Source organism: Ovis canadensis, chromosome 2 (assembly GCF_042477335.2).
Source record: "Ovis canadensis isolate MfBH-ARS-UI-01 breed Bighorn chromosome 2, ARS-UI_OviCan_v2, whole genome shotgun sequence".
Lineage (NCBI taxonomy): Eukaryota > Metazoa > Chordata > Mammalia > Artiodactyla > Bovidae > Ovis > Ovis canadensis.
Genome location: NC_091246.1, coordinates 53554740 through 53580888, shown reverse-complemented (window position 1 = coordinate 53580888; position 26149 = coordinate 53554740). Strand labels below are relative to the sequence as shown.

The following is a 26149-nucleotide window of genomic DNA, read 5'->3' as shown; positions in this document are numbered from 1 at the left end:
TTTTCTCCCCACATCTTCCCTGCCATTCCTGGTTATCCCCTAGTTGTTGGTATACATTTTTATATTAATCATAATAATGTGGTTAAAAGCACAGGCTTTGAAATCAGACTATCTGTGTTCCGTACTGGCTTTGCCACGTACTAGCTGAGTGATTGGAGAAGGAAATGGCAACCCACTCCAGTACTCTTGCCTGGAAAATCCAATGGATGGAGGAGCCTGGTTAGCTGCCATCTCTGCATTGGAGAAGGAAATGGCAACCCTCTCCAGTGTTCTTGCCTGGAGAATCCTAGGGATGGGGGAGCCTGGTGGGCTGCCATCTCTGGGGTTGCATAGAGTCAGACATGACTGACGCTACTTAACAGCTTAACAACAGCTGAGTGATATTGCTCTTTACAGCATCGGATCTTGCTTCTATCACCAGTCACATCCACAACTGGGTGTTGTTTTTGCTTTGGCTCCATCCCTTCATTCTTTCTGGAGTTATTTCTCCACTGATCTCCAGTAGCATATTGGGCACCTAGCGACCTGGGGAATTCATCTTTCAGTATCCTATCTTTTTGCCCTTTTCATACTGTTCATGGGGTTCTCAAGGCAAGAATACTGAAGTGGTTTGCCATTCCCTTCTCTAGTGGACCACATTCTGTCAGACCTCTTCACCATGATCCGTCCATCCTGGGTGGCCCCACATGGCATGGCTTAGTTTCATTGAGTTAGAGAAGCTGTGGTCCATGTGATCAGATTGGATACTTGTCTGTGATTCTGTTTTCAGTCTGTCTGCCCTCTGATGCCCTCTCTCAGTGCCTACCATCTTACTTGAGTTTCTCTTACCTTGAACATGGTGTATCTCTTCACGCCTGCTCCAGTAAAGCACAGCCGCTGCTCCTTAACTTGGACGTGGGGTAGCTCCTCTCGGCTGCCACCCCTGACCTTGGGTATGGGGTAGCTCCTCTCAGCTGCCCCCACAATATTGCATAAGAACGTGGAATGTTAGGTCCATGAATGAAGGCAAATTGGAAGTGGTCAAACAGGAGATGGCAAGAGTGAATGTTAACATTCTAGGAATCAGCTAACTAAGATGGACTGGAAGGGGTGAATTTAACTCATGACCATTATATCTACTATTGTGGGCAGGAATCTTGTAGAAGAAATGGAATAGCTATCATAGTCAACAAAAGAGTCTGAAATGCAATACTTGGATGCAGTCTCGAAAACAACAGAATGATCTCTGTTCGTTTCCAAGGCAAACGATTCAGTATCATGGTAATCCAAGTCTATGCCCTAACCAGTAATGCTGAAGAAGCTGAAGTTGAACGGTTCTATGAAGACCTACAAGACCTTTTAGAACTAACACCCAAAAAAGATGTCCTTTTCATTATAGGGGACTGGAATGCAAAAGTAAGAAGTCAAGAAATACCTGGAGTAACGTAAATTTGGCCTTGAAGTACAGAATGAAGCAGGTCAAAGACTAATAGAGTTTTGCCAAGAGAACGCACTGGTCACAGCAAACACCCTCTTCCAACAACACAAGAGAAAACTCTACACACGGACATCACCAGATGGTCAACACCGAAATCAGATTGATTATATTCTTTGCAGCCAAAGATGGAGAAGCTCTATACAGTAAGCAAAATAAGACCGGGAACTGATTGTGGCTCAGATCATGAACTCCTTATTGTCAAATTAAGACTAATTCAGCTATGACCTAAGTCAAATCCCTTATGATTGACTATACAGTGGACGTGAGAAATAGATTTAAGGGTCTAGATCTGATAGAGTACCTGATGAACTATGGAGGGAGATTCGTGACATTGTACAGGAGACAGGAATCAAGACCATTCCCATGGAAAAGAAATGCAGAAAGCAAAATGGGTGTCTGAGGAGGCCTTACAAATAGCTGTGAAAAGAAGAGAAATGAAAAGCAAAGGAGAAAAGGAAAGATATACCCATTTGAATGCAGAGTTCCAAAGAATAGCACGGAGAGATAAGAAAGCCTTCCTCAGCAATCAAGGCAAAGAAATAGAGGAAACCAATAGAATGGGAAAGACCAGAGATCTCTTCAAGGAAATTCAAGATACCAAGGGAACATTTTATGCAAAGATGGGCACAATAAAGGACAGAAATGGTATGGACCTAACAGAAGCAGAAGATATTAAGAAGAGGTGGCAAGAATACACAGAAGAAGTATACAAAAAAGATCTTCACAACCCAGATAATCACAATGGTGTGATCACTCACCTAGAGCCAGACATCCTGGAATGTGAAGTCAAGTGGGCCTTAGGAAGAATCATTATGAACAAAGCTAGTGGAGGTGATGGCATTCCAGTTGAGCTATTTCAAATCCTAAAAGATAATGCTGTGAAAGTGCTGCACTCAATATGCCAGTAAATTTGGAAAACTCAGCAGTGGCCACAGGACTGGAAAATGTCTGTTTTCATTCCAATCCCGAAGAAAGGCAATGCCACCGAATGCTCAAACTACCGCACAATTGCTCTCATTTCACATGCTAGTAAAGTAATGCTCAAAATTCTCCAAGCCAGGCTTCAGCAATACGTGAACCGTGAACTTCCAGATGTTTAAGCTAGTTTTAGAGAAGGCAGAGATCAAATTGCCAACTTCTGCTGGATCATCGAAAAAGCAAGAGAGTTCCAGAAAAACATCTATTTCTGCTTTATTGACTATGCCAAAGCCCTTTGGCTTTGTGGATCACAGTAAACTGTGGAAAATTCTGAAAGAGATGGGAATGCCAGACCACCTGACCTGCCGCTTGAGAAATCTGTATGCAGGTCAGGAAGCAACAGTTAGAACTGGACACGGAACAAACAACAGACTGGTTCCAAATAGGAAAAGGAGTACATCAAGGCTGTATATTGTCACCCTGCTTATTTAACTTATATGCAGAGTACATCATGAGAAGTGCTGGGCTGGAGGAAGCACAAGCTGGAATCAAGACTGCTGGGAGAGATATCAATAACCTCAGATATGCAGATGACACCACCCTTATGGCAGAAAGTGAAGAGGAACTAAAGAGCCTGTTGATGAAAGTAAAAGAGGAGAGCGAAAAAGTTGGCTTAATGCTCAACATTCAGAAAACTAAGATCATGGCATCCAGTCCCATTACTTCATCGGAAATAGATGGGGAAACAGTGGAAACAGTGGCTGATTTTATTTTTGGGGGCTCCAAAATCACTGCAGATGGTGACTGCAGCCATGAAATTAAAAGACGCTTGCTCCTTAGAAGAAAAGCTATGACCAATCTAGACAGCATATTAAAAAGCAGAGACATTACTTTGTCCACAAAGGTCCGTCTAGTCAAGGCTATGGTTTTTCCAGTAGTAATATATGGATGAAGACTCTTGAGAGTCCCTTGGATTGCAAGGAGATCCAACCAGTCCATTCTGAAGGCGATCAGCCCTGGGATTTCTTTGGAAGGAATGATGCTAAAGCTGAAACTCCAGTACTTTGGCCACCTCATGTGAAGAGTTGACTCATTGGAAAAGACTTTGATTTTGGGAGGGATTGGGGGCAGGAGAAGAAGGGGATGACTGAGGATGAGATGGCTGGATGGCATCACTGACTCGATGGACGCGAGTCTGAGTGAACTCTGGGAGTTGGTGATGGACAGGGAGGCCTGGCGTGCTGCGATTCATGAGGTCACAAAGAGTCGGACACGACTGAGCGACTGAACTGAACTGAATATGTGGATGTGAGAGTTGGACTATAAAGAAAGCTGAGCACTGAAGAATTGATCCTTTTGAACTGTGGTGTTGGAGAAGACTCTTGAGAGTCCCTTGGACTGCAAGGAGATCCAATCAGTCCATCCTAAAGGAGATCAGTCCTGGGTGTTCATTGGAAGGACTGATGTTGAAGCTGAAATCCCAGTACTTTGGCCACCTGATGCAAAGAGCTGACTCATTTGAAAAGACCCTGATGTTGGGAAAGATTGAAGGCAGGAGGGGAAGGGGACGACAAAGGATGAGATGGTTAGATGGCATCACCGACTCAGTGGTATGAGTTTGGTGAACTCCAGGAGTTGGTGATAGACAGGGAGGCCTGGTATGCTGTGACTCATGGGGTTGCAAAGAATTGGACATGACTGAGTGACTGAACTGAACTTGTTATGCCCAGAGTCCGAGTCCCCAAAACTGAGAGAATAAGACGTCTACAGCAATGCAAAAGCATAAAGGGGTTTATTGCTAGCTTGAGTTAGGGCCCAGGTCTCATCCAGCACAGTGGAATCCAACAGGAGCCCCAAGCTCTGAATCACATCTACTTTTATACAGACGGTTCTTTGTACCTGTAACAGCATAGCTGATTGGCTAAACCATAGGCGCTCACGGGACTTTTAACCTTGCATCCCTATCCGGATTGGCTCAGGTCTGGTGTGGGCGGGGGACTACGGGGATTTTTCTGATTGGTTGAGCTACACTGCCTGCAGGAGTTCCCAGTGCCTCAGCTTCCCTAGAGACTAAACCTCAGGCCTAGCCTGCCCCTTAGAGCCTGTCCTGGCTCCAGTTTGGTCCTAACAAACTGATACTGAACTGAGTGATGTTGGGCAAATTACTTAGCCTCTCCTTTGCCTTAGTTTCATCATCTGTAATTTGGAAATAATAATACAATGGTATTAATAATACAGTGGTATTCATGGTTGTAATACTAATCATAAGATTATTTTAAGGGTTAAGTGAAAAAAAGATATGTAGGTGTTGACAACATAATGAGGTCTGAATTAATGTTACCTCATTTATTATTTGGAGAAGGCAATGGCAGCCCACTCCAGTACTCTCGCCTGGAAAATCCCATGGACAGAGGAGCCCAGTGGGTTGCAGTCCATGGGGTCGCTAAGAGTCGGACATGACTGAGCAACTTCACTTTCACTTTTCACTTTCATGCATTGGAGAAGGAAGTGGCAACCCACTCCAGTGTTATTGCCTGGAGAATCCCAGGGATGTGGGAGCCTGGTGGGCTGCCGTCTATGGAGTCACACAGAGTCGGACACAACTGAAGTGACTCAGCAGCAGCAACGGCAGCATTTATTATTCAGAGAAGGCAATGGCAGCCCTCTCCAGTACTCTTGCCTGGAAAATCCCATGGATGGAAGAGTCTGGTGGGCTGCAGTCCATGGGATTGCAACTGAGTGACTTCACTTTCACTTTTCACTTTCATGCATTGGAGAAGGAAATGACAACCCACTCCAGTGTTCTTGCCTGGAGAATCCCAGGCAAGAGCCTGGGACTGAAGCGACTTAGCAGTCACAGTAACAGCAGCAGCATTTATTATTGGGCTTCCTGGTAGGTTAGATTGTAAAGAATCTGCTTTCATGCAGGAGACCTAGCTTCAATCCCTGGGTCAGGAAAATCCCCTGGAGAAGAAAATGCATTTCCTTCCTTCCTTCCTTTCACTCCAGTATTCTTGCCTAGAGAAACCCATGGACAGAAGAGCCTGGTAGGCTACAGTCCATAGGGTCACAAAAGTTGGACATGATCGAGCGACTTAGCACTTTTATTATTAAGTTTAATAATAGAGCTCTCCTCTTGCCTATTTATGTAAAATGCCTAAGCTTTTAGCTCGTAGACACTTTGTCATTAGTTTTGGCTGCCCGGTGGTCAACATGCCTTTAATATGTTAGCTTTCATTCTCAGTTAAGTCCATAAGGAATTTCAAATTCAAATACTTTTGGCATGAGCTAAGCCCAGCATAATTAGGAAACTGAATCTGCTACTAAAAAAAAATCACAGATCCAAAGCTACTTATGTATAATCTTTCATTTTGCATGCCACTGTCTTCTCTCCAAGCCTGACTTCTTAAGAGTTTGCCGCACTGTCACTCAGTGACCAAGTACAAGATAGAAATTCAAGTACAGGCCTTGTTAGCAAGTATTAGAAAAGTCCATACCAGTATCATGACATTATACAACTCCAGGGACACAGTTCCCACTGTGGTCTGTGAATGGTAACCACTAAAGATATGCAGTGTACAACCTGGGTGGCCACATATGTTGCCTCAGGCAAGGTAGCCAAGGAGATTAGACCTTCATTTTCTTGAAAAAATGGGAGACATTCTACACAACAAAAAAGAATCCCTGTGGTTTAAAATGGAGAAATGTTCACCCAAAGGATAGGAACGGGCCTTAAATTCAGGACTTAGAATCAAAAAGCATGATTCCCAGGTCTGTTTTTTTTCCACTTAATATTTCTCAGAGCCTTAGTTTTCTCAGCTGTAAATGGATAATTACCTTTCCCTATATCTCAAGCGTAATAAGATAATTTTTATAAGCCATAAAACCTAAACAAATACAAATGATGAATTTCCCTTATTTCTTGTTATCATTTTTGTGCTAAGGAAAAACAGTCTTCAGAAGGTTTGTGATCTATCATTTATTCATGGTTCAGAAACTTAAAGGAATTTTTTTTTTAAGCAATGATTGATGTAGCTCTGATGATCAGATGCAAAGAACATTGCATAATGTTCTGTATAATGAGGAGTGTTTCTGAGAATATAAAATGAAGAGAGATGAAACTGATGGGGGAGAAAAGCATAATAGTTAACGGATTTTTTTACTCCTTTAGTTACTGTTGTAGTGAATTGTGTATTTTCCTACTAAAATAAAAGATCCAGTAGGTTTAAAACAATAAAATGAAGCTTAATGAATAGTATAATTATAAAATTCTAAAATCCATGGGTTGATAAGACCAAGTATACCATTTTTTTTTAATTGGAGGAAAATTGCTTTACAGTCTTGTGTTAGTTTCTGCCATACAACAACACGAATCAGCCATAATTATACATATATCCTCTCCCTCTTGAGTGTCCCTTCGCTTCCCCCATCCCTTCCCTTTAGGTCCCAAATATACCTTTTAAGAAAAAAAAATTCTTTTTTCATCTCTTGGTCATCCCTTTGAGAGAGCCCACTAGTAAGAAAACTGCTTGACCTCCAAAAGAGCCAAACAGGAAATTTTTTTAAAATTAATTTTAATGAAATATAGTTGATTTATAAAATTGTGTTAGTTTCTAGTATACAGCAAAGTGATTCAGTTATACATATATATAATAGTTTGCATCTGCTAATCCCAAGCTACCAATCCATCCCTCCCCCACCGCCCCCTCCCTTTTAGAAACCACAAAGGCTGTTCTCTTTGTGAGTCTGTTCTGGTTCATAGATTAGTTCACTTGTGTCATATTTTAGATTCCACATGTAAGTGGTATCATATGATATTTGTCTTTCTGACTTACTTCATTTAGTATGATAACCTCTAGGTCCATCCATACTGCTGTAAATGGCATTTTTTCATTCTTTTTTATGGCTGAGTAGTATTCCATATCAGTTCAGTTCAGTTGCTCAGTTATATTGGACTCCTTGCAACCCCATGGACTACAGCACGTCAGGCTTCCCCATCCATCACCAACTCTCAGAGCTTGCCCAAACGCATGCCCATTTTTGATTGGGTTGTTTGTTACTGAGTTGTATGAGCTGTTCAAACAAGGAAATATTGAGTAACAACAAAACCCTGGGGCCACAGAGGCCTATGCACAATTACTAAGCTTTGACACCTTATTTACTTTTCTGTTTAGCTTTTCCCTTTGTATCTTCCATTTTTTAAATGTATATCTAATTATATCCATAAAGTTTTTCATAACTGGCTATAAGTATTAATAAATAATGATAAAATTTTAATTAATATGACATATCTTTGATTTTAAAGGTTATTTGATTATCAGTGGAAAAAATTACTTGAATCTGTTTTTATCAAGACTTTCACTGCTTCTGTAAGACAAATGCCACTTTTTCTTGACTTCTCCACCTAGAATAACTCCTCCTTCAGAACTATTTTGGCATTTTGTTTCCTATCTTCTCCAAATCTCCTTAAAGCATTTATCATTTTTGCATTATATCTGTTTGTACTTTTAGATCTCATTATCTTCCTCATTCACAATCTTATTCATTTTGGAATTTCACTATAACATGTACACGATTGCTTCTTTTTTTGTTCCCAACTTTATTGAGATATAATTGACATTTAACACATTGTACAATGTAATTATTCAGTATACATATGTGTGTGTGTTAGTATGACTGATTGTAACCCCATGAACTGTAACCACCAGGCTCCTCAGTCCACAGGATTCTCCAAGCAAGAATACTGGAGTGGGTTGCCATTTCCTACTCTAGGGGATCTTCCCAATTCAGGGATTGAACCTGGGTCTCCTGCATTACAGGCAGATTCTTTACTGTCTGAACCACCAGGGAAGCCCATATATAAGTTGCATATGTATTTAATTTGTTTGAGTTGTGAAGTTTTATATATCCAGCCTATGGTTAATTGCCTTAAGAACCATCTCTTTGTAAACTACATTTTGTTTGGATCCTACTCATTTCCCTCCTATCCCATTGTCTTTTTCATCTTTTGCTTGGATTGTAGGCTGTAAATGGTGACGAAGAAGTCAGTTGTTCTTCCACTTTCATTTCTAAGATCTTGAAAATGAGGGAAACTAGATTTACAACTGAAAATTAAATTGTAAATTCAGCACAAATCAAGGCAAAGCTACCCAAAAATCACCCTTAAAAGACAGCCTGGGCAGATTAAGAGTTGACTAAATATATTTGTCTAAAGAATATTCATAAAGTGCTATTAGTTAACAAAGATGACATAGGAACACAAGAGTGAGAAGCATATTTTGGTTGTGCCTGTGCAAGTACTGTCCAGGGGAGAGAAGGTAGGTAGGTCACAAACTTGAACATTTCTCTTGCTGCTTTGTGGCCTGATGTTATTAAATGTTTAAAGCACACAATTTAATTTCCCTATTCTCTAATTCTGTGTTGATCAAGCAATCTTCTGATAATGATTGGTTTTTCATATATATATATCTTTTTCCAAGGAGAAAATATCTGAATGTGCCAAAATAAAAGTTATAGTCACTGGGACAATTAATCAGTTTCATTACAAATAATCATCTGCCATTCTGGTCTTAATTAGCCTCTAAAACCTTATCAGTGTTAATGTGAATTGTGGATTCAGTCTCAGTGAACAGCCAAAACCAAGTTTCTGAGTCTAGAAACTGAAGTTCACATCCTAGACTTTATAGTGAATCACAAGGTAAATTCCACTTCATGGATATTTTACCTCATATAGAAAACCTGTCAAATGTCACCCCTTCTCCCATCCTCATTACAAATGCCTTAACTCATATATTCATTATTTTTTCCTCTCAATTACAAATAGCAGCATCTTAACTCATTTCCGGGCCATCAGTCAAGCTAGATTCCATTCTGATGCTGTATCTTTCTGAATCACAAGTCTGATCATGTTAACTAACCTTTTAAAGTATTCAGTGGCATTCTGCAATGTACTTCACTTCATGCCATTTCATATTTTGTGCCTCACTCCTGCCTGGAAAACTCCCATCCACCATGTTCACTAAGCTAACATAATATTTATTCTTGAAGACTCAGCTCAGGATCTGCTCGAGAAACATTACCAGATCCCTGCAATCTGGTTCAGATGCTTCGCATTTACACTTCTGTAGCACCCTGTCCTTAGCTCTCTCCTACTACCCACCACACTGCAATTTTTCCTTGTATGTCTCCCCTACTATCACTTCAAGGCAGTGATAGGGGTAGTATTTGATCCTGTTCTGCAACCCTTCAGTTCAGTCGCTCAGTCGTGTTCAACTCTTTGCAACCCCATGAATCGCAGCACGCCAGGCCTCCCTGTCTATCACCATCTCCCGGAGTTCACTCAGATTCACGTCCATCAAGTCTGTGATGCCATCCAGCCATCTCATCCTCTGTTGTCCCCTTCTCCTCCTGCCCCCAATCCCTCCCAGCATCAGAGTCTTTTCCAATGAGTCAACCCTTCGCATGAGGTGGCCAAAGTACTGGAGCTTCAGCTTTAGCATCATTCCTTCCAAAGAAATCCCAGGGCTGATCTCCTTCAGAATGGACTGGTTGGATCTCCTTGCAGTCCAAGGGACTCTCAAGAGTCTTCTCCAACACCACAGTTCAAAAGGATCAATTCTTCGGCACTTAGCCTTCTTCACAGTCCAACTCTCACATCCATACGTGACCACAGGAAAAGCCATAGCCTTGACTAGATGGACCTTAGTCGGCAAAGTAATGTCTCTGCTTTTGAATATACTATCTAGGTTGGTCATGACTTTTCTTCAGCCCTAGTGTAATACTTGACACATTTGTTAAATAAAATTATGAACCTTTCTATAACCTTACTCATTTCATTTAAACTTCAAAAAGTTTCTGCAGTCTCCTTTCATTTCCCCAATCTGTATTTTCTTCTTGATCTTTGACCATTCGTCCCTAGCCACTTTTGTTCCCACTTTGAACTTGTCGTGTTCTTCATCTGCATCTTCAGAGCCCTATGGCCAACCACCCATCGTGTGTGAGTGTGTGTGCATGTATCCATTCATGAAAAGATTGTCAGGTGTCATAAATTTGTGAATGGCATTGTAATGTATAATTCTTCCTGTTGTTGTGTTAGTTGGTCAGTCGTATCTGACTCTTTTGAAAGTATAATTCTTCCTGTAGAATGAAATGTAACAAAATAAAAATAAATTAATATTAAAGAAAATATAATTGAAAAGGTAAGTAGCTTCTTCTGCTTGACTATGCCAAAGCCTTTGACTGTGTGGATCACAGTAAACTGTGGAAAATTCTGAAAGAGATGGGAATACCAGACCACCTGACCTGCCTCTTGAGAAATCTGTATGCAGGTCAGGAAGCAACAGTTAGAACTGGACATGGAACAACTTCTGTTGCTTCCCTGGTGGCTCAGAGGATAAAGCGTCTGCCTGCAATGCAGGAGACCAGAGTTCGACCCCTGGGTTGGGAAGATGCCCTGGAGAAGGAAATGGCAACCCACTCCAGTATTGTTGCCTGGAGAATCCCATGGACAGAGGAGCCTGGCGGGCTACAGTCCATGGGGTCACAAAGAGTCGGACACAACTGAGCAACTTCACACAAACACACGTGGAACAACAGACTGGTTTCAAATAGGAAAAGGAGTATGTCAAGGCTGTATATTGTCACCCTGCTTATTTAACTTATATGCAGAGTACATCATGAGAAATACTGGGCTGGAGGAAGCACAAGCTGGAATCAAGATTGCTGGGAGAAATATCAATAACCTCAGATATGCGGTTGACACCACCCTTATGGCAGAAAGTGAAGAAGAAATAAAGAGCCTCTTGATGAAAGTAAAAGAGGAGAGTGAAAAATTTGGCTTAAAGCTCAACATTCAGAAAACTAAGATCATGGCATCCAGTCCCATCACTTCATGGGAAATAGATGGGGAAACAGTGGCTGACTTTATTTTTGGGGGCTCCAAAATCACTGCAGATGGTGATTGCAGCCATGAAATTAAAAGACACTTGCTCCTTGGAAGAAACGCTATGACCAACCTAGACAGCATATTAAAACTTAAACTTAAAAAGCAGAGACGTTACTTTGTCCACAAAGGTCTGTCTAGTCAAGGCTTTGGTTTTTCCAGTAGTCATGTATGGATGTGAGAATTGCACTATAAAGAAAGCTGAGGGTCGAAGAATTTATGCTTTTGAACTGTGTTGTTGGAGAAGACTCTTGAGAGTCCCTTGGACTGCAAGGAGATCCAACCAATCCATCCTAAAGGAGATCAGTCCTGGGTGTTCATTGGAAGGACTGATGTTGAAGCTGAAATTCCAGTACTTTGGCCACCTGATGCGAAGAGCTGACTCATTTGAAAAGACCCTGATTCTTGGAAAGATTGAGGGCAGAAGGGGATGACAGAGGATGAGGTGGTTGGATGGCATCACCGACTCAATGGACATGGGTTTGGGTAGACTCTGGTAGTTGGTGATGGATAGAGAGGCCTGGCGTGCTGCAGTTCCTGGAGTCACAAAGAGTTGGACACGACTGAGCGACTAAACTGAAATGAACTGAAGTAGCTTCTGGGTCTTAAATGAAAATTACTACATAAATGATAGCTCGTAGAATACACACAAAAATCAACCTCTTTGAGATGCAAATTCTAGGCAGTCAGCTAGGCTCACTCACTATTTTACTGTACACTGACTTAACACAGCTCCCAGTTCAGATTTATGCTTCAGTAAAAGCGGTGTATAGTATGAGCTTTCAAGGTTGCTTATGAAAGCTGACTTTATACAGCTATTAAATCTAAGAATGCCAGGTTCACAGTACTACATGTATGTTCTAGGCTTGATGATGTATTAAAGCAATGAAAAGTGGGGATTTTGCCTTCAAAAAGTATACAAGACTTTCTTTTATACAAAGAACTTAGAAACTTGTACCTCCTCTAGGAAACCCCAATTGGAAAGATACTAAATGAGTGCTCTCTTTACATATACATTTTTTAATTATTCAGTTTCAAAAAAGTTCCATTGGTTGTGATTGTATTGAAATTGTGGCTTAATCTGGGGGATAGTGTATATTTCTGCAATGTTGAGTCTCCCTATCAGGAACATGTTATTTCTATGTTAATTCAGGTCTTCTTCTACAGACCTCAGTAAAATTTTGTGACTTTTTGTATTGATCTGTACATTTATTGTTAGGCATATTCCTAGTTGTTTTAAATCTTCTTGCCCTATGAAAGAGTTGGACATGACTGAAGTGACTTAGCATGCACACACACACACACACACACACACCCTATGTAAATGGCACTTTTCCCATTTTTTCCCCAACTGCTTATTTTAAGTATCTAGAAAGGCCGTTTAGTTGTAAATTTAGTTTGTAACTAGGCACCTTACTGAAATCTTGTTATTTCTAATAGCAAGAATAATTCTAAGACCGGAAAGGGCAGTAGAAATTATCTTGTCCAACCTTCTTATGTATAGATGAGAAGACTCAGACTCAGGGTTGAGTTAAAATGTTAGAGTTCATGAATCTCTAATCATTGCATTTTATAAATACCATATTGTTGTGGGAAAATGAGGTAGTGAGACTGAGACAACAAACTACTAAGGTTGGGCCTCTCAAATCTATACCCTGCTGTAGTTATCACCAATCCAGGGCTTACAAATTTAGTTCAATTTATGGCTTATCCTAAGACTAATCAGGTCCTAGGGGATCAATTCACTCTTTTCTTCTTGGAAAGAATAATTTATCAACAAAACACCTAATTTACAAGTTTTACCATGGGAAATCTTGTAATGTTTAGGTCATTGCTTTCAAGTGGCCAGCTCTACCCAGGAAACCAAATTCAAGGTCCCAGAATTACAACAAAGAGAACTGGATGTTTCTATATAGTAGTTACATTAAGATATGGTATTCTGGTAGTCTGATAAACTGTTCTGTTCTAGTGATACTTCTTTCCAAATAATTCTCATTGGCATTATTATCAGAGAAACTTTTCCCCAGGCAGTGGTTGAAATAGTGGTTGAATAATTTTTATTCTAAAAACAGCCACTCCTTCACTCTCTCATGACCAACATGTTGGTGTTAATGAGTAGAGTTTCTCTTAGATTAATTCTATTTTAATTTCATGCCTCCCTTTTTAGAGAGGGACCTAAGCCCCATGCTGAGATTTATTTAGGCTGTACTTTAATCTTATCAGCACATTTGTAAATCATCTCTTAAGCAGATTACTTCAGAAAATATTTCCATAGATGGTTAAACATTCACGAATATTGAGTTCTTGTTAACTTTCAAGGGCGTGGGTGAGCATGTTTAAAATCTGGTTCCCAAATTTTTACCATATTTGTCTTTTTGGATCCTGTAGCTTCCTTATCAAACACCCCACAGCTTCCTGAGATCAACCATACAACTGACCACTCAGCATAACCCAGAAGAAGTCCATCAGAAGTTACTGAAATTACGGGAGTGTAGGGATTCTCCATTAATTGGAGTTGCTGAGGAAGCCTGTAAAATAAATAATTGTGTCCACCTGCTCAATCTGTTGTCAGGACTGCAATGAGCAGAACTATTACTCTAGCTTTACATCGCATTTGTCTGAGTAGGCCCAACCAGTTGAGCTAGCACATGATTTGAATTTGTTGGATTGGAATTGTTTGGGAACACATGTAAGAATTAAAGATTTTAAAATTTAAAAAAAAAAAAAAACTTAAAAAAAAAGAAATATATAGAGTTAGGTTATTGGAAATCTCTGGGAGCTAAAATAGAGAACTGAAATCTCTAAAAGGATTTGAGGTTGAATAAGATTGGAGTTGAGTGCATTTAAGAATTAGGGCAAGCAGCAAAGCTAAGATGTCCTAGATCTGTGCTGAAAAACAGATAAGGTGCTCATAGTTCATTTTATTGGCTGCTGCTTTTGTAGTAGGTGGATCAGCCAGATTTCAGGGCTCACAGGTGACCACATTGCCACATGATGGAAGGTGATGTAGGTGAAGGGTAAATATATAAAGGAGCACCCTCAAGGTCTGCATGCTTGTTCATCTCAGTGCTCACAAGCTAGGATAAGATAGAATTCAGGCAGGCCCTATTGTTGGCGCTTGCTTGCCTCCAGGGCTTAAGGTGAGGAGAAATCTAATGAATAAAGGAATTTATAAATAGAGTTGTCTGAAAATGTAGAGGCTATCTTAAGAGACAGTGATTTCTTCTTCACTGGAAGTATTTAAGCAAGGTGGTCAGGGTTGCTGGGGATGATTGCTCTGAGTGGGAGAATGAACCATTTATCTCCCAGTGCTTTTCCAATTGTGGAATTCTATAATTTTCAGAACCAAAGTGACCGTGAGAGGCCACGCAAGATCCAGGATGGCTCCCAGCTCAGACATGCCTGGTGGGAGTGGAAGGCGATGTGATTCTTCTCATTTGGGCTTAGTTTGATTGAGTCTGATCCCCCTGTGGCTCACTCTCCTTAGACCGAATAAAACCCCATTTGCAATGAGAAAATGACTTGACAGCTTTAGTTGTCAACTGCCAGTTTAGCCTCAAAGCCAGTGCTTCCTGGGGATATGTGGGCACCAGGAGCCTCATATGGGAGTTACTTGAACTCCCACAGCTTGTTGACCTGGTAGCATTAGAAATGTTCTGCCTTCGGCTATGAAGTAGAGTAATGGAGCATAGACCACCAGCAGAGAAGTGGCACGTGGAACCAGAAAATCCCTTAGAGTCTAGGATTTGGGGTTATGTAAGTCACAGATTGTCCCCACTTTCTGGCTGCCACATGTGTATCTAATGAAGTAGTTCAGCTAAGAAGAATGTCTCTTTGGGATGGTTGTAACTGAGATGTACAGATCCCGGATAAATCATCAGATAAAATGTATTCTTGATGGCAGTTGTCTTGATGAAATTATTAGAAGGAGACATCTTATAACATGTATTATTCAGAAAGGATTTCCTTCGTCTGATTTTCTTAATGAACTCACCAATTGCTGGTCTTTATTCAAGTTCACAATTTTTTTTTTTTTTTTTTTTACATCTGATCTCCTATTTAGAAGCCAAGCCCTTTGCTAGGGCTTTATAGGTTACAGAAATTATGTAGGCATTTTCACACTTGCCAAGAGGGATGAAGTTGAGAAAAATAATTATAGTGCAAGAACAACTATTAGTTTTAGGGAAATGATGTCAACCAAGTGGTATGGGAGTTGGAATGGGAGAAATATTATTTTTGGATCAGGGAAGCAGAGAAACATCATTGAGAAGTTCATGGGATTTGAACAGGCCTTTGTAAGTTAACCTTTGAAATATTTTGACTGATACAGAGTAGGGCATTAGCCTTGGAAGGAACAGTGTGAGCAATGGCATAGGTGCAGGAAAGCATGGGCCATATAGAGGGAAAAGTACATAGGCCATTTTGAATAAAGGTAAATAGTGGAAAAGAAAGATAAAAGAACAGTTTGTGTTCAAACTAGAGCATCTTGTATGTGTGGCTGAACTTCATTCAGTAACCCATGGGAAGCCACTGAAGGCTTCTGAGCTGGTAAGTCATGACCACTGTCTGCTCTAGGGCAGCAGTGGACAGTTTATAAAATTGGAAGCAAATCACAAGAAATTGAATCCAGGAGTAAGAATCTGATCTATTAGAAGGATTACAAAGGAGTTAATAGCTTCAGGAGACCCTCAGATGGAATTTCTAGAATCTGACAGGTGATCAGAGAAGGGAACAGAGGGTAACCCTTGTTTTACAAACAAGTTACAGAATAATAAGGCAGAGGAACAGATATGCTAACTAGCAGAGAAGGTAAGCAGTGTCATTTTGGAATATATTTATCTTGAGATGCAAGTGACCACCTAAGAGGAAATGTCCAACTGTTTAAGTTTAGTACTAGAGTTAGCTTTAGGAGCCAGCGCTAGAGATGCAGTGAGGAGATATGATATCATACATAACTCAGGGAAGAACCCACACAAAAAACAGGGATAAGAACAGTGCCTTGGAGGAAGCTCACCTAAATATGTGCAAGACACTATAAAAAAAAAAATACTAGACCATCCCCATGGAAAAGAAATGCAAAAAAGCAAAATGGCTGTCTGGGGAGGCCTTACAAATAGCTGTGAAAAGAAGAGAGGTGAAAAGCAAAGGAGAAAAGGAAAGATATAAGCACCTGAATGCAGAGTTCCAAACAATAGCAAGAAGAGATAAGAAAGCCTTCTTCAGTGATCAGTGCAAAGAAATAGAGTAAAACAACAGAATGGGAAAGACTAGAGATCTCTTCAAGAAAATTAGAGATACCAAGGGAACTTTTCATGCAAGGATGGGCTCGATAAAGGACAGAAATGGTATGGACCTAACAGAAGCAGAAGATATTAAGAAGAGGTGGCAAGAATACACGGAAGAACTGTACAAAAAAGATCTTCATGACCCAGATAATCATGATGATGTGATCACTAATCTAGAGCCAGACATCTTGGAATGTGAAGTCAAATGGGCCTTAGAAAGCATCACTATGAACAAAGCTAGTAGAGGTGATGAAATTCCAGTTGAGCTGTTTTAAATCCTGAAAGATGATGCTGTGAAAGTGCTGCACTCAATATGCCAGTAAATTTGGAAAACTCAGCAGTGGCCACAGGACTGGAAAAGGTCAGTTTTCATTCCAATCCCAAAGAAAGGCAATGCCAAAGAATGCTCAAACTACCACACCATTGCACTCATCTCACATGCTAGTAAAGTAATGCTCAAAATTCTCCAAGCCAGGCTTTAGCAATACGTGAACCGTGAACTTCCTGATGTTCAAGCTGGTTTTAGAAAAGGCAGAGGAACCAGAGATCAAATTGCCAACATCCGCTGGATCATGGAAAAAGCAAGAGAGTTCCAGAAAAACATCTATTTCTGCTTTATTGACTATGCCAAAGCCTTTGACTGTGTGGATCACAATAAACTGTGGAAAATTCTGAAAGAGATGGGAATACCAGATCACCTGACCTGCCTCTTGAGAAATCTGTATGCGGGTCAGGAAGCAACAATTAGAACTGGACATGGAACAGACTGGTTCCAAATAGGAAAAGGAGTACATCAAGGCTGTCTATTGTCACCCTGCTTATTTAATTTATATGCAGAGTACATAATGAGAAACGCTGGACTGGAAGAAACACAAGCTAGAATCAAGATTGCTGGGAGAAATATCAATAACCTCAGGTATGCAGATGACACCACCCTTATGGCAGAAAGTGAAGAGGAACTAAAAATCCTCTTGATGAAAGTGAAAGAGGAGAGCAAAAAAGTTGGCTTAAAGCTCAACGTTCAGAAAACTAAGACCATGGCATCCAGTGCCATCACTTCATGGGAAATAGATGGGGAAACAGTGGAAACAGTGTCAGACTTTATTTTTTTGGGCTCCAAAATCACTGCAGATGGTGATTGCAGCCATGAAAATAAAGGACGCTTACTCTTTGGAAGAAAAGTTATGTCCAACCTGGATAGCATATTCAAAAGCAGAGACATTACTTTGCCTACTAAGGTCCATCTAGTCAAGGCTATGGTTTTTCCTGTGGTCATGTATGGATGTGAGAGTTGGACTGTGAAGAAGGCTGAGCGCTGAAGAATTGATGCTTTTGAATTGTGGTGTTGGGAGTAGACTCTTGAGAGTCCCTTGGACTGCAAGGAGATCCAACCAGTCCATTCTGAAGGAGATCAGCCCTGGGATTTCTTTGGAAGGAATGATGCTAAAGCTGAAGCTCCAGTACTTTGCCACCTCATGGGAAGAGTTGACTCATTGGAAAAGACTCTGATGCTGGAGGGATTGGGGGCAGGAGGAGAAGGGGATAACAGAGGATGAGATGATGGTGATGAACAGGGAGGCCTGACATGCTGCGATTCATGGAGTCGCAAAGAGTCGGACACGACTGAGTGACTGAACTGAATTGAACTGATACTTTATCTTACATAGAGGGCTTCCCAGGTGGCGCTAGTGGTAAAGAATCTACCTGTCAGTGCAGGGGATGTAAGAGACCTGGGTTCGAGCCATAGGTCAGGAAGATCCCCCAGAGGAGGAAATGGCAACCCACTCTAGTATATTCTTGCCTGGAAAATTCCATGGACAGAGGAACCTCTCAGGCTCCTCTGTGTTGCAAAGAGTCCTTGCAACCAAGGTGAAGTGATTATGCTCATGTGAGAGATAAGGAGAAGTTCAGACTGATTATCTCACTAGACCAAGGTCGTACATTTGATAGTGCTGCCTCCAAGGTTTAGCGAAGGAGATCAGTCCTGGATGTTTATTGGAGGGCCTGATGCTGTAGCTGAAACTCCAATATTTTGGCCACCTCATGCAAAGAGCTGGCTCATTGGAAAAGACCATGATGCTGGGAGGGATTGAGGGCAGGAAGGGAAGGGGCTGACAAAGGATGAGATGACTGGATGGCATCACCAACTCGATGGACATGAGTTTGAGTGAACTCCGGGAGTTGGTGATGGACAGGGAGGCCTGGTGTGCTGTGATTTATGGGGTCGCAAAGAGTCGGACACGACTGAGCGACTGAACTGCACAGCCTAATTCTACTACATCACACTGTTGTTCAGATGCTAGTTCAGTTCAGTCGCTAGTTCAGTTCAGTTGCTCAGTCATGTCTGACTCTTTGGGACCCCATGAACCGCAGCACACCAGGCCTCCCTGTCCATCACCAACTACCGAGTCTACCCAAACCCATGTCCATTGAGTTGGTGATGCCATCCAACCATCTTATCCTCTGTCGTCCCCTTCTCCTCCTGCCCTCAATCTTTCCCAGCATCAGGGTCTTTTCAAATAAGTCAGCTCTTCACATCAAGTGGCCAAAGTATTGGAGTTTCAGCTTTCAGTCACTAAGTCATGTACGACTCTTTACGACCCCATGGGCTGCAGCATGCTAGGCCTCCCTATCCCCCACTGTCTCCCAGAATTTGTCCAGTCTGTTATCTTCTTCTCCTGCCTTCAACCTTTCCCAGCATTAGGGTCTTTCCCAATGAGTTGGCTCTTCGCATTGGGTGGCCACAGTATTGGAGCTTCAGCTTCAGCATCAGTCCTTCCAGTGAGTATTCAGGGTTGATCTCCTTGCTCTCCAAGAGACTCTCAAGAGTCTTCTCCAGCACCACAGTTCGAAAGCATCAGTTCTTCAGTGCTCTGCCTTCTTTATGATCCAGCTCTCACATCTGTACATAACTACCACATCACACTGCAGAGCTGTCAAAGAGGCATGGAGGAAAACCAAATTAATTGTCATGTAAACAAGGGAAGAGAAGACTAAATGTCTTAATGAACTGTGGTGTGACTGTGGGAGTAGAAAAGATGAGGGTGAGGAGGTGAAATATTTTCCGTGGTTCCCAGTAGTTCCAGCTTTTGTTGGTAATTTGTTTAAGACCACATAGATGCCAGTGTTAGGTACACTGAAAGAGGCTGTTTAAGGAATAGCTAGAGGTTAAGTTCCATCTACAAACATACATTTTCACTTGCTCAAGTAAGCACTTACCCTAGAAGCACCACCTGATCTTCTAACATTTTTTTAGCAGGAGAAACTATTTTTTCCATTTAGAATATAGAAAAATCCCAGATAAAGTCAGAGTTATTCAAGTTGAAGAAGAGGAAGTCCCTTCTCCTTTCTCCCCTCTAACCTTAATCCAGTTCAGAATAGGGTTCTGAAACCTCCTTGCTCTACATAATAGCTTTTGAAAAAAAAACCTGCTTTACATTAAATTTTGGTGGGACAGGGAGTGATAAAGGGAAATGACAGGTATTGCCTTTTATTATAGATGAGAAAAGCTAGAAAGCTGAGGGGAAGTATCATTTGTTTGTGCTATGCTGTGCTTAGTTGCTTCAGTCGTGACCGACTCTGCGACGCCATGGACCGTAGCCTGCCAGGCTCCTCTGGCCATGGGATTCTCCAGGCAAGAGTACTGGAGTGGATTGCCATTTCCTCCTTCAGGGGATCTTCCCGACCCAGGGATTGAACCCAAGTCTCTTATGTCTCCTGCACTGTCAGGTGGGTTCTTTACCACTAGCCCTACCTGGGAAGCCTAAGTACAGATAATTTAGAAATCCAGCTTAGAATAGTACAGGGATGTCCAAGCTCCCCAATAGTCAGCACTCTTTCTATTATCTCACTCTTGCTCCCAATTTTAAAACAAATAAAATTTGTTTAAAAAAGAACATAGCATTTAGTTTCTAAGATTCCATTGAACAGATACTTGTGACTACATGTATGTGTGAAATAGTCAAGACCAGCTTAGTAAAACACTGACTCACTTTTATAGACTGAAAGAAAGGGAAAATTAATTATCCCAAAGCCCCAGTGTTACACTACCTAATAAGGAACTTTCTCTGCAAGACAGCAAAATTACAAGTGCCAGGAGATTATGTGGACTCCAACATTTGTTCAGACCCAAATTAAAACTCTAGGCAGAAAAGAGGGGGTTCTGTAGTACACAATTGCTTTACAAAGCCTGTCTTATAGGCTGAGCAGATAACTCCTGGGGAAGACCATGAGTTTGAAAGTACAAGCAGTGGCTAAGAAACTGTTCTGTTTTGCAGGATTTTTTCTGTTCCATTGTGTTTGAAGTTTTGTTTTATATTCATCCTATATTCTTTTTGCTTTAAACCACTTGAAACCAAATCCAAGTTAATTGGAAGGTTATGAGGGATCCATGAACCACCTTTGGAAGAAGCAGATTGCAGACAAGGGTTTTGAAACTCTGTTCATTTTCCCTATTTAAAGGAAACAGTTTTAAAATACACACAGAAACACGTACACAGAATTTGACAAGTTCCCAGAAGCCAGGAATCAGACACAGGAAACTGAAGGAGATCTAGCCATCTAAGTGACCTCATAGACTAGTAGGTATTTCAACCTCTTCCTTCCCCAACCACAGGTTTAAAGTTGCTAAGTTTAGAAGATCTTTGTTTTCGTAGAGTGTTTTCCTGTCAGAAAGAATTTATGGTTGAAATAAGGGAAGGGTAAGGCAAGGACTCCCACTAAGAAGAGAGGTGTAGTGTGGAGTTCTGGCAGTTTTCAGGCTGTGCCTTTTAAAAGCCTTTCAGGGTAAGACTTGCTTTTGATTTTTTTTTTTTTAGTATAGGTGCAGTTGCTCAGTCGTGTCCAGCTCTTTGTGACCCTGTGGACTGACTATAGCTTACCAGGCTCCTCCATCCATGGGATTTTCCAGGGAAGAGTACCAGAGTGGTTTGCCATTTCCTTGTCCAGGGGATCTTCCCAACCCAGGGATCAAACCTGTGTCTCCCGCATTGCAGGAAGATGCTTTACCCTCTGAGCCACCAGGGCAGCCCTTAGTATAGGTGCTTCTGTTGAGTTTTTTTAAAAAAGAAGAAAGAATTAAGCAGAAACTTTCTATTACCTTTGCTGAGATTCATGGGGGTGGGGATTGAGACAGAGAAACACTGATTTCTGGGGTAACTCTGGGGATTTGTGCATCAGCTATAATAGCTAACACAGAGAAACCTTAATGGAGTAGACTGGAAGCATCCATGGTTTTACACAACTGTTTGGGGGAAATGTAGCTCTTCTTTTAATCCAGGGATGATGGGCACATCTCTTCTATGTGAGAGTCCTTCCCTCAGATTCTCATAAGCATTCAAGTCAACCCAGGGTTTGTTCCTTCGTTGGTAAAGAACTCTCTTCTCTGGAAGACAGATTTGCTTTTTGAAAGTCAGTAATGACTGTGTGCATGCTGTCTGTGATATTCTAGTACTGAGTCATTGGCTATGTTTGTATCACAAATATGCCCTTGCTAGACTACACTGTGTTTTAGTTTATGCAGTTTTCAGACTATGCTAATTATAAAGACTTTCTCTAATACTTTGCAGTTTGTAAATTCACTAGTTTTTATATATAAGTGTAGGGAGGGTACTGTATGCTGGCAGTACAGAATCACAGCTGTGGCTTGGGGGAACATGAAGTTGGTTTGCAGTGTGATGCCAGTTGGAACTCTAATCTAATAGACTGGTAGATCAGTACTCCACCCTCCACCCCATTTCTATGTTAGACAGTTCATTTCAAAGTCTAGGCAGCTTGGAGGTTATCAGTTCAAGGTGGGACCTTTCATTTCTACCATTAGATTCCCATGTCTAAATAAAAGAGCTTTTGTTTCTATAACTGTCTTATAAAGGCTGGTATTATTATTTCTTGACTTTTCCTTGATGACTTATTTATGACTCTGTTTTTCAATCTTCTTTTTAAAATGTTTTTATTTCTCCCTCCCAAATTTTTAGTAATTGTAAAGGGAAAAATAGTAAGTTTGCAGTGGGAAGTTCTGGCAGACACCAGCTTAGCTAAGCATTCCAGGTTCACATCACTAGGAGTGCATGTGACGACATGTACCCCCCGATATGACACAATGAGAAGGGCACACCAAACTCAAGTTGGGGCACGTTCTGTAAGAGAGTTGGCCAGTACCCTTCAACACTGTCAAGATTATGAAAACAAGGAAAGAATGAGGAACACTCACAGGCTGAATAAGGCATACAAGTAAATGTAACATGGGATCCTGGATTAGGTCCTGGAACAACAACATGACAACATTAATGGGAAGAATTGTAAATAAATAAATATTTTCTATACTTCAGTTAATAGTATTACACTAAGGTTAATTTCTTAGTTTGTTCATTGTTTTAAGGTTATATAAGATATTAACATAAGAAGGTGGGTGGAGAGTGTATGGAAATCCTCTATATACTATTTTTGCAGCTCTTTTGTAAGTTTAAAATTATCTCAAAATAAAAATTTTAATGTAATAACCTGAATTGGGCCTACTCTTTTAATAAGTGTTATTTAGAAAATGACTTTCCTGAGTAAGAGGGGAAGAGTATTTCCTACCTGATATGTTCACTTTCCTGGAGAGGGAAATGGCAGCCCACTGCAGTGTTCTTGCCCGGAGAATCCCATGGACAGAGGAGCCTGGCAGCTGCAGTCCATGGGGTCACAGGAGTTGGACACGAATGAGTGACTCAGCCACCACCGCCATGTTCACTTTAATTTTTCAGTTCTTTTGTTATTATCATATATTGAATAGATATAAAGTTTATAACAAATTGTAAGTTCTAAAGAATAACACTGTGAGTACGAGTGTAGCTTGAAGTGCTCAGTATGCTTTTTCCATTCCACTTCCCCTCCCTTTCCCTACCTCTGTCCTAAATTTTGTTTTTCATTCCCTTGTTTTTCTTTATAGATTTACCTTGAACGTATTTATCCCTGATGATATAGTTTTGCATGATCTTTATGTAAGTGGAATAATACTTTATGTATTCTTTCACAGTTTGTTTTTTCCCTAAATATTATATTCCTGAAATTTAACAATGTTAACATGTATAACTTTGCTCACTCGTTTTCACTACTATGTAGCCTTCCATTTTATGAATATACCGCAAGTTACTTCTCTCTTCTACCATTATAGCCGTTTGGTTGGTTTCCAGTTTTGCTGTTGAGCGCAGTGCTAGTGGCATACATCCTTGTATGTGATGTATTATGACAGTTTCCCTTGGGTATATTCATAAGATGAACTAGCCAGGTTATAGGGTAAATGCTCCATCAGCTTTATGGGATAAGGCCAAATTGTTTTCCAAAGTAGCTGTCCAATTTTTAACATCAGCAACAGTGTGTAAGTGTTCCAGTAGTTCCACTTTCTCTCAGACACAGTATTACTAGACTTAAATTTCTTTTCACCAGCCTGGTCAGTCAGTTCAGTTCAGTTGCTCAGTCATGTCCAACTCTTTGCTACTCCATGAATCGCAGCACGCCAGGCCTCCCTGTCCATCACCAACTCCTGGAGTTCACTCAGAGTTGCGTCCATTGAGTCAGTGATGCCATCCAGCCATCTCATCCTCGGTCGTCCCCTTCTCCTCCTGCCCCCAATCCCTCCCAGCATCAGTCTTTTCCAATGAGTCAACTCTTCACATGAGGTGGCCAAAGTACTGGAGTTTCAGCTTTAGCATCATTCCTTCCAAAGGACACCCAGGGCTATAGGCATGTATATTAAAATGTTAAAATATTGATATTTATTGATTGACTACTTTTTTACTGTGGGAAATGCTGTCATATGTTATTTAATCCTCTCACAGGTCATCTTCTTAGCCCCCTAATGGAAACTAATGTTGTATTTAGTTTGTCATGCATAATTACCCCTAACCCTCTCTCTGGCAAATTTATTCCTTATCAAGTTTTTCCTCCATCTTGTATCTGCTTAATTTATTTTCTGGGTGTTTTTTAAATAGTCCCATTGTAGGAGAAATTTGAGACATGAAGTGGTTAATAACTTGTCTCAAGTCACATTGTTATTTTTTATTTTTCAAGAAAATGTTCTTTATTACTAATGCAGTAAAGACCTCAAACATGTTGTTGATTAGTACCAGACTTTGATATGAAACCCAGTTCTCTGGCTCCTAATCTTTTTTTTTTTTTTGCTCATCTCTTCCCTTTTTCCTCCCACATTGCATTTCTTCTTCCCTTCCCTCACATTTTTCTACTCCTTCTCTGAATTTAACAGCTTAAATGTACTTTTCAGTTGGCTGCTATATTATGTGATGTGCATGCAGAGAGCATCAGAGGATTGGGTGAATGCCTGGTTCTAGCTAAATACTCATTAGTCAGGTCCCTGGCTGGCTGTTAAATGTCATAACCATTTCACATTCCGAGCTGAACTGCTTGTGTGCATTTAGCCAAGCTACCCTCTCAAAGCTGCTGATGGCCCTGTGGAATTTGAACCTACTGTGGGGGTTCCTGAGATTTCTTAGGGTGCCTCAAGAGTGGTGATGCTAGAATAGCGAATGTTGGTTAGGAGCACACAGATTCTGCTGGCAGAAGAAACAGATCTTAGGTTGGGGTACAAAACTTGCAGCACATATGAGTTTTTTTGGCATACACAATATTTCATTTTACTTTTTAAAAATTTTGGATACTTTTATAGAAAGCATGCACTGATCAATTTGTCACAATAACCAGCACTTCATTTCTCATTTTACATCCTACTATTATTAACTCACTGGCACCTAAAGTTAGTCCTAAATTTTGGTATTATCTGTTTCACTAGACATAAAATATTTGTATCTATGTTAGATGAAAATCCATAAGTTAACTGCTGCCCGCTGGAATTATAGAATACTCCAGTCAGTAAAAAACTAATCAAAGGTATAGGCCCAGAACTTCACTGAAAGATCACCTAATAATTTCTTTTTCCTGTTTCCAAGTTTCAGCTAATTTTTTGACAGATTATAGTTATCAGCTTAGATTTGGTTGCTAGAAAGTAGAATTTATTTCCAAGTTTTAAAACTATAACTTTATGATAAGGATGTTTGAAATGAATTCTAAAATTTAGCATATGTATTTTTAGAGGTAGATTTATTTTGGATTTTAGAGGTCAAGTTCCACGTTTCTTAAGTATATGTTTAAGTCAAATGGTATCGGCAATGAGAACTTCTCATTCTAAATGTTTTTATTTCCTTATAGAAATTCCGGGGAATAATAACTGAAACTACCCTGCGATGTCTGTATCTGAAAAGGAAAGTGAGGACAAACAAAATGGAGGTAGGGGAACTCTTAAATCTGTACATCATTATTGCCTCTAAAAAGTGCACACATGCTTGCACATGTGTGTGCACTCACATATAGGACAAATAAATAGACTGCCAGCCTACCAAACTACCAGTTGAGCTAACTGACCAGGAAAGGAAATATACTTTGCAGAAGTAAATCCTTTGTACTTAAAATGAGAGGCTCCACCATTTTGCTTTTTGAAAATTTTATTCTAAGTAGTTACAATTGCTCATCTTTTGT

General features: G+C 40.6%; 1 protein-coding gene across 1 annotated transcript in view; it reads left to right on the top strand.

Moving 5' to 3' along the window:
* LOC138433493 (phospholipid-transporting ATPase FetA-like) overlaps positions 1-26149 on the top strand; it is a 124764-nt gene that overhangs the window by 14687 nt on the left and 83928 nt on the right. The window contains exon 3 of the mRNA XM_069576255.1: positions 25823-25900. Within this exon, the coding sequence (XP_069432356.1) occupies positions 25858-25900 (43 nt within the window). The 5' untranslated portion in view covers positions 25823-25857. The remainder of the gene's footprint in view (positions 1-25822; positions 25901-26149) is intronic.